Below are 9,484 nucleotides of genomic sequence, written 5' to 3' on the forward strand. Positions count from 1 at the left end.
ATTTTCTGGTCATCAATCATGTGTTCATTGTTGCTTTCATCTCTCAATTTTTTAAAAATTGTTCGATCAATCGATGGTGACAACTTTTTTCTGCTCATTTATTTTGCCAAGTTTGCTGGTTTCCTAAAATTTGAAATATTTTCAGCGCGTGATGCCACGCATTGGGCGCGTGTGTATGGACGACCCAGGTACGCGTGGCCACGTGGACGGGTGGACGACGTTCCTGAAGGCGGGACTGGACTGCTCCAGGCCCGGCGACCCGCCCTACAGCTACGACAAACTCACGAGCCTTGCGTACCTCCCTGCCGAGGAAATGTTCTATGGGCTCTTCACTACGCTCGAGTAAGCTCTTCAACAGATTTTGCCTGGGTTTGAAATTCGAAATTTTGATATTTTGGGATCACTACGCTCGAGTAAGCTCTTTAATAAATTTTGCTTGCTTTTGAAATTCAAAATTTTGATATTTTGGGATCACTACGCTAGAGTAAGCTCTTTAATAAATTTTGCTTGCTTTTGAAATTCCACTTATGGTAATGGCATAAAAAATAGGATCAGTTGGTTTAGTGATATTTCAGTGCATGTAATTTTTTAACATTCCTTACGTGTACGAAATGGATTGGTTATGCGATTACATTTATCCGTTGTGAAATTATTAAATATCGGCCAATGATAACTTGAAAAAAGAGAGGCGAGCTTATATACTGATTATAGTTGACACTTATATTTATTCATCACAATCCGAAAACTTATCGCCTAGACTTTTGTGGACTAAATGAATTTTTCTCAACTCTCAATGTTGACTATACGGTTAATAATCACGCTCAAAGTGTCAATTTAATTTAGTTCTTATATCGAGATTTAGTGCTGTGATTTCACTTAATATTTTTCGAGACGTACACTTCATTCCAATTTAAAAAATTTTCTGTAAACGAAATAGTGGCAGGAATTATTGAATTTTTGGGACCGTTTGATTATCCATAAAATCTTGATTTTCCGCACTTTTCAGGAACGGTGTAGCAGGCTCGGCAGTGTGCGCGTTCAACATGACATCCGTGAACCGCACCTTCGACGGAGCCTTTAAGCACCAGTCAAGTCCCAATTCCTTGTGGACTTCGGTCACTGATAACCAAGACCACTACAGATGTCGCTACCAGGACACGCAACGCTTCACCAAGTCCGCCCCCAAGTACCTGCTCATGGACTCTAGTGTCGCCCCTGTCGACTCCGAGCCGGTGTATTCCTTGGATTTCCAGAGGTGATTTCTCAAACTGTTCAACTTTACATATATATATATACATTATTTTTATAAGTCTAACTTTACATATACCTATAGCTATGCTTTATTTTCATTATAATATTGATTCTGTTCTGTATGCGCCTCATAGTGATCTAGGTTTGTGATTAAGAGTTACAAATGCAAGTGAGTTTATCGCAGGTTCACAGATTTTTTTCTCACTTTCTACCCAAGTCATGATGCGAAAGTGAAAACTTTTTTGAGTGTTCAATTTAAATATTTGTGTCTTTGTGTGTGTCCGATGGCGCTTTACATAGTTTCTTCAGAAACATTATTTGCTGTTTAACTTAGCTACTTATTCCCTGTGCAATAGCGAAAATGATCAATTAATAAACATATCAAGAACTTAACACGTGAATGCTCGATGCTAGACTTACGCACATCGCTGTGGACGTGGTACCGACACGTCAGAGTGGACCGGTGCACGTCTTGTACGTCGCTGAAGGTGACGGTAGCATCAGGAAGATAAGTGTGGTGCCTCGGTCGTCCCGCACCACCGTCTCCAACAGGAACACAACAACCACCTGCTTGTTGGAGGTCATCGCTCCGTTCCCCTTCAACGCTTCTGTCAAGATCCATTCGTTGAAACTACTTCGAGCAACTGTGAGTAGCGCACTTACTACACTGTTAGAAAAATGACCGTTAACGGTATAACCGGCGTTTCAGTGGCCGGTCGGCACTTGAAGAGAAACATCGTGTCACCGTTTTTATTCTAATTTAACACTAGAAATCCGTGAAACATCTCATATAAACGGCGAAACAGTTTATTTTCACGGGGCGACCGGTCACTAGAATGCCAGTGGGACCGTTTTTTCACCGTTTTTTCTAACAGTGTATCTTCGGCTGACAAGCTGCGCACATGGAGCTTATTGTTATACTGTCGAAGTTTTTGTCCAGCTTTAGAAGTTGATCTTATGCTTGACGCAGGGTTCCCTGTACATTGCGACTGAGGATGAGATCGTACGCGTGCCGGTGCACCGCTGCTCACGGTACGCCAGCAGGAGCGCATGTTTGGCCGCTCAGGACCCCTACTGTGGCTGGGACAGGAACCTGCTCGCCTGCTCCCCTCCACCCAACCAGAACCCCTTCGTGTCTTCCTGGGTGCAGGAGGTCATCGACTGTCCCACCAACACAGAACCTAGTGAGTTAACACGGATCACAACTAGTTAACTCGGAGCCCAGTGAGTTAACACGGATCACAACTAGTTAAGTAGCCCAGTGAGTAGCCCAACACGTACCGCAACTAGTTAACTTGGAGCCCAGTGAGTTAACCTGGAGCCCAGTAAGTTAACTTAGAGCCTAGTGAGTTAACTTAGAGCCTAATGAGTTAACTTAGAGCCTAGTGAGTTAACTTAGAGCCCACTGAGTTAACCTGGAGCCCAGTGAGTTAACCACAAGCCCATTGAGTTAACCACAAGCCCAGTGAGTTAACCACAAGCCCAGTGAGTTAAATTTTTTGGATTTTTAGTCCTTTCTATAACCAAACTGTGAGCGTTGAACAACAGGTAATGTTGCGCTTTGTTTTTATATTTCGTTTTATACTCACGAACTTCTTGGGGTTTTGTTCTCACGCCATAGGCGCTATGTTTCATCACTTATTTTAATATTTGTCCAAATGGAAGTATAGTTTCGTAAGAATTCAAGATATCCTTCTTACTATTTGCCATACCAATGCCGTGTTGATCCGGTAGTTGACGGAGGTTGGAGTCCATGGTCGCCATGGGAGACTTGTCGCCAGGCTGGGTCACCAGATTCTTGTCAATGTCGCCACCGAACTTGTGATGCTCCTACGCCTGCCCGAGGTGGTGCCTATTGCGTCGGTCACCAGTCAGAGGTGCGTGTTATTAATAATAATATTACATAGCATAGCAACAGACTAGACGAAGCCATGCAGGATTATATCTTTAGTCTTGAAACGCCTAGCACATTACGGACACGGCAATAAGTCCAGCAGCTATCTCAATCAATCGTCAGTTATGGAAAGTTGGGGTTCCAAAGGCCGGATCCCTTGTGAATCAAGTCACGAAAAGTATAAGAATCGGCAACAGGCCATGGGCCTATTTCTTCAGTGCCGACACTTCTATTCTATTCTATTTTTTAATATCGGAGTTGAAGATTAGGCCGAGTTGGCCTTGGCAAAATGAGAAAAGATTTTCGACAATTGGAGAATCGACTCGTGAATGTGCGGCTCGAAAGCTATTCAAATAATGTTTCTCTAAAACTTCCGGGAGTAACTCGATTGAATTCCAATTTTTCGTCTCTTTAATGCCCAATATTACTTCCTCAAATAATTTTCATTTTCATCCCAATGCTAGATGTATTTAATACTCATCTTTAAAATTTTCATTAATGTATCACGTACGTTTGAATTGTCTTATTATTAGATCATTACGCAAACAGGGAGCAATATTTTGTTAGTTTTTGAACGGAAAATCATTATACCATTGAATAACACGATAATATGAAAGAACTTCGGAATAATCAGATAAAGATTAATAAATTTTGTTCATAAATTCATAGAGTTTAATAATAATTATTGATAAATAGGGCGATAATTGAGTCATCAAAGACACTTTCTTCTCCCTAGGTAACGGACTGCACAGTGCACGGTGGCTGGACGTCTTGGTCGTCATGGTCGCAGTGCTCGGCGAGCTGCGGTGTTGCGGTCAAGTCACGACGAAGGTCTTGCACTAATCCAGCCCCCCAGCACGGCGGCAGGGTCTGCGTGGGGCTAGACCACAGCGAAATATACTGTCATCAGCTACCGCCTTGTCCTGGTCAGTATTTCACCTTAATGATAAGTACTTAAATCTTTATGATTACTTAGATTACATAGATTTTCATCCCTATGACTACTCAGTCATGCATCCCGATGATTACTCAGTTTTGCATCCCAATGACTACTAAGTCATGTATCCCAATGACTACTCACATTTGCATTCCAACGAGTACTCAGAGATAGAACACAATCCCGCATCTGGATTCTGGATATATAATGCAAAACAAGGGTTATTTCAACTTGAAATTGTCATACAAGAATGTTTTTATCTTTTGTGTCTTAATTATCTCATGAATTATTTTCCATTCATGTGACAGAATGGAGAAATTGTGTCTATTAACTTCAATGAATGACAGTGAATCGATTCATACTGAGCATAATATGAATACCATATTTTGATTCATTTAAAAAATAGAGCCATGTTGATTTGGGGTGTTTGCAGTTTCATCTCACCTCCCAGTGGCGGGTGGCTGGGGCTCTTGGTCCGCTTGGGAGAATTGTTCCGTTGAGTGTGGTGAAGGAATCCGCAAACGCATCCGCCTCTGCAATAACCCTCGTCCCAAATATGGCGGACCGAACTGTTCGGGCTGTGACGAAGAGATCGAAAAATGTTCCGGAACGAACTGTCCACGAATCAAGAAGCTCTCCGACTGGACTGCGTGGTCACATGATCTCGAGGGCATCGAAGGAGCACAGAGAAGATACCGAGTAGAGTGTAGCGCTCAGATGGGACCATCGCCGAAACTAGAGGTTGAAATGACCCACGAAGAAAGGCTTTGTACCTATGGAAGTCCATGCATAGCTACTGTGCCGCTAGATCGCATCGCTCCCACTGCCATCGGTGATTGGGAACCTTGGAGCGAATGGAGCGAATGTGATAGGGAATGTGGGATCGGCCAGCAAATGAGGTGGAGGGTTTGCGCCACGACGGAATGCGATGGCCCTTCTTCTCAAAGCAGACCGTGCAATCAACATCCATGTAAAGGTACGTTTTACCGTTTTGTCAGATTAATAATAATTTATTTATCGATTAGAGTCAACAATCATTTTTTCTAACGAATGATTAAAGCTAACCTTATTCGTTTCCTGTCTGTTGATAAATACTTCAAATGGTAATTCCGAAATTCAAAATGTATTGAAAAACTATATTCATCTCTGAAACATATCAACAGTGTTTTGTTCTTATGAAACATTTTATCTGTTGGAAAATGGATTTTCAGTGCTTATGACTATTGATGTTTCAGGCATGTGGAGTTGCTGGAGCGACTGGAGTGACTGCTCACCTTCATGTGGTAGCGGACAGCAGCAGCGCGTGCGCGTGTGTCTCGCCTCGCAGTTGCCGCGTCTCGAGGCGAGCGACTGCCCCGGCAAAAATGTCGATCAACGAGCTTGTCAAGGCACCAATTGCTATGGTCAGGAATAGTTATTATTCTTGAGTGCAGTTGAGTTATTGTTGACAAACTGCTATAGGGAGAAAAATGGTTATTTTTCTTAGGTTTAGTCGATGTTTTTATGAATACAAGAATGTCGACCAACGAGCTTGTCAAGGCACCAACTGCTATGGTCAGGAAATAGTTACTATTCTTGAGTGCAGCTGAGTTATTGGTAACAAACTGCTATAGGGAGAAAAATAGTTATTTTCTTAGGCTTAGTCGATATTTTTCATGCATATTCATCGTTATGATAATAAATTACTAAGAATTTCAAGGAAATCGGTGTCACTGATTGTTTTGATGAAATGTTCACCGTTGCGTGTCTTCCTCATCTTATTATTTTACAGTGCCTCCCGGTGAGGAAGGCTGGAGTCAATGGTCTGAGTGGTCTAGTTGCGCAGTAGCAGACCATCGAGTTCGTTCCAGGGTCTGCACTTCAGATCGGCCTAGTCTCTGCAGAGGACTTGACCTACAGAAGCAGTCTTGCCAAGATATTCCTTTGGAAGGTATGTAATTTCTTGGCATTGTCACTTCCTTTTCAATTGGTCTTTCAAAAATGAATGACAATTTTTTTCCTGAATGTAAAATTTTTTCAATGGATGAAATTTCGAATCGTAAGCCAATCACAATTTTCCTGCAGACATAACCTTGCTTGAGCGACGCACGGCGCCTCCAGCTGACCAACGTTCAGAGGGCGTGAGTATATCAAGTCTCGTGGGTGCCTGCGTCGCGTGTCTCTTCCTTGGCATCCTCATTGGAGCCCTCATGATGCACTTTTGGACCGTGAGACAGCGGCATCGAGAAGTTCCTGCATCTCCACATTATTTGTCTGTCAAGCCCAACCAGTACGTGACCGTCCCAGGAGCAGAGTGGAAGATAACCACCACGGCCGAGAGGGACAAATCCAGTAAGTCCCATCACTTGGGACTATCATCCACAGGTTCTCTGAAGCACAGCTTGAAACGGAAGTCAAGCGTCAGAGATCCCTATACGACTTTGCCTCTAAAAGACATCGACACTGCGACCATCAAGCGATCCAATCATTCATCGTACAGCCACGGAAACCACGTTCGAGCTGATCTCGCATGCGACACAAATTTCAGTTTTTGAAACTGCATGAGAATTTTTCAGATCACACGTAGAGCAAGTATAGTTTCGGAACAAAAAAGTGTTCTGTATCCAAGTGCAAAAAAATGAGTAATGCTTTTGCAAGAAAAGAGCTTGTGTTTTTTAGTCACGAAATCAGTATCAACACGAAGTGCGCAAAATTAGAACGATTACCAGAATGACGGATTAAATATACCCTCGATTGAAAAAAAAAACACTGTGTAGAGGACAATATGAGTCAGTGTACAATTTGTTGTAAATTTGTTTGTATATGAGGTTCTCGTCACTATTATTATAAGAACAAACCTGTATAATCGCATGTGCCATGTAGTGTACTAAGTTCACGGTGAAGAACTGAAGAGAGACAAAATACTCAATAATGAGGGTTGTTCTAGTGACCTACTTTCTATCTATTTTTCTCATTATCCTTAAGTTGGAAGTAGGTAGTTTCTACATCGTTAATGAACTATAAATAGGTTAAAATCGAGGTCCAAGGCTTTGTTCAAACTGAAAAGGGTCTCAGGTTTTCAGTACGCAATGTACACTAGCGATTTTTGGATAAATTTCTGGAGAAAGTCTGATTCTATAATATTTTAATTTGGGATTCACTATCTTATTCATGATATGAAAGCTACTAAAGTGACAATACATTTTCTTTTGTTACACTAATTTTTGATAATTTTCTAATTTTTTGAAGAACCATCTCTTCTTCAACTAATTATCTCATCTTTAGAGTTGTGCAAGTTCTTTTGTGATTAAATTCGTGCATAACTGTCAGGAAGTATGCGTAGTGGGAAACGTCGCATCGGCGCACTGCCGCTGTTTCGTCAGAAATAACGTTCCTGCAAGTCACCTTCTGGTTCCTGTAACCTTTTTTTCAAGAGTCGAACGGTGCCATAATTACGATTTACTCGTTTTAAAACTCATCTCGCGTAACAAAAGGATATTTGTTTTTTTTTTAACTAAAGAAACTATCCTGAATCATTTAGCTACTAAGAATTATTTGGTACGAGGTCCTGGACTTAGGCAACCCATGTTTATGCGAGTTAGTTGTACGGTGTTAAGAATTAAATGTTGTTGCAAGCGTCAAGTTATTGGAAAAGCTTACACGTGTTCTTCCGATGTGCCATCTTATGTTATAGTTCTTTTTAGTCAGGCGTTCAATTTTGGTTTAAGCTAATGAGACGATCATTATTCTTTTAAACGCATTTGTGTTCACAAAATTTTGGTTCTTACTGGCGAGCGTTATGACTATGTGGCTTAAGCCCTTATGTAAGCAAACTAGAGCCTTACCCTTCGCATGTTAGACGGCATGGTGATGAGACGTTACATTTTCAATGTTATAATGATGTTTTCTTGTCGATGAGATTTCTTGAAACAATCCTCCTCAGTAGAAAAATCTTCAATTTTTTGGTTTCGTTAAACAAATATGTCAACACCAGTAATAATTACTTATATTGCATCGCCATGCACTGCAACTCAAATACGCGAAGATGTCGGGGCCTGCTTAGCAACGTTCTAACATTCGAAGGCTCAAGTCTTGTATCTTACCTCGGTTTTTATTTTGATGTAATCTGATGAGGCGTAACCAGAGCATTACCTTTACTGTGTGATCTAGTCGCTTCTTGTAAGGGAGTTGTTAAGGTAACTTTATATTTCCTTTAAGAACTTCTACTAGCTTGTCTCAACCCCAGCGATATCTTTACGATGTTTCATTTGAATCAAGACTAACTGCCTTGTTTGGTTTTTGATCGACTGCATCAGAGTCCCGAGTCCATGCAGGTAAACACTTCTCAAGGACTCGATACTTAATCTTACGTTCCATGTTGTGTTCACTCCATGTAGTTTGTCTCTACGTTTCTTCTCTTACTTTACATTTTTGGTTCAATATGATCGAACAGGAGATAATCTAGCATGAAGACCGTAAATAAGCATAGTGAGTAACTTTGTCATATTCGATGTAAAGTTCCGCAAATAGTTCGCAGATAATTTTGAAAAAAAGCTTAAGCTAAACCAGTGATAACAAAGATATTAGTTCGATAACTTTTTAAATGTATATCTTTCGACTGCAGCGATACAGTTATGCGATACTGAATGATTATTTCAAAATTACCATTTACTCGATGGGTATCTCCATTCATCCGCTAAAAAATGACAATAAATTTATAATCGACAAGAACGTATTAAAAAAATGTAGCCATACGATAAAAATATCGTTCCAAGAGAGTACTTTTCGTTTTTTTATCGCTTGTATCAATTCACCTTCTCAATTGGTGATGGAATTCAGCATTCTCAGTAATTCGCTCAATAATATTTGAAGACGCTTGTTGCAAGAAGCGTCGCAACAAATATCAGCTTAGCAAGTTTAGTTCGCAGCTCATTCGGAACAAATTGACAACGCCTCTTCATATATCGGCTTGTTATTTGCGCGCTTGGTTGTCAGTTAGTAATAAGTAAAGAACGTTGAGGAGAAACGAAACTTCAAATACGTTGCCATAATTTAGAACCAAACAATGCATCGACCCTAAATTCAAACGCATTATAGAAGCAAGTTCTAAGTTTACTTCTCGGTGATCCAAATGCTTCACCGTGATAGTCTTCAACCGTCAGCGGGCCAATTAATAACATTAACATAATATAATTTATAATTTACAACTAGACCACGGATCTTGCTGGAGTGAAACTATGCCTCATTCTTAACAAAGTTTACTCCTTAAATATTAAAGAAATATACAATGGCAGTGTGCATCAGACGATCCTCACTTGAGCTAATGGAAAATAAGAATTCAAACTCGGCATTAAGTGAAGAAAATATTGAAGATTCAAAGTTGAAGGCTAACCAAAAGCCGGTAATCATTATCGTCAATGGAA

General features: G+C 40.7%; 1 protein-coding gene across 1 annotated transcript; it reads left to right on the plus strand.

The window, feature by feature from the left end:
* Positions 1–149: 149 nt before the first annotated feature.
* Positions 150–8,856, plus strand: LOC108669387 (semaphorin-5A). Its single transcript, XM_018156704.1, has 10 exons — positions 150–342; positions 1,007–1,255; positions 1,666–1,897; positions 2,222–2,435; positions 2,986–3,128; positions 3,882–4,071; positions 4,534–5,058; positions 5,318–5,485; positions 5,854–6,012; positions 6,147–8,856. The coding sequence occupies exons 1-10, from the start codon at positions 152–154 to the stop codon at positions 6,614–6,616; spliced, it is 2,541 nt and encodes an 846-aa protein (XP_018012193.1). The 5' UTR covers positions 150–151; the 3' UTR covers positions 6,617–8,856.
* Positions 8,857–9,484: the final 628 nt, after the last annotated feature.

Source organism: Hyalella azteca, unplaced genomic scaffold (genome assembly GCF_000764305.2).
Source record: "Hyalella azteca isolate HAZT.00-mixed unplaced genomic scaffold, Hazt_2.0.2 contig1487, whole genome shotgun sequence".
NCBI lineage: Eukaryota > Metazoa > Arthropoda > Malacostraca > Amphipoda > Hyalellidae > Hyalella > Hyalella azteca.

What these genes read in the sequence shown, in the direction of transcription:
- LOC108669387 (XM_018156704.1), top strand. Translation starts at nt 152, where the DNA reads ATGCCACGCATTGGGCGCGTGTGTATGGACGACCCAGGTACGCGTGGC. An exon ending in TCAGCTACCGCCTTGTCCTG is followed by an intron (nt 4,072 to 4,533) that starts GTCAGTATTTCA and finishes CTCACCTCCCAG; the next exon opens with TGGCGGGTGGCTGGGGCTCT. An exon ending in CCAAGATATTCCTTTGGAAG is followed by an intron (nt 6,013 to 6,146) that starts GTATGTAATTTC and finishes ATTTTCCTGCAG; the next exon opens with ACATAACCTTGCTTGAGCGA.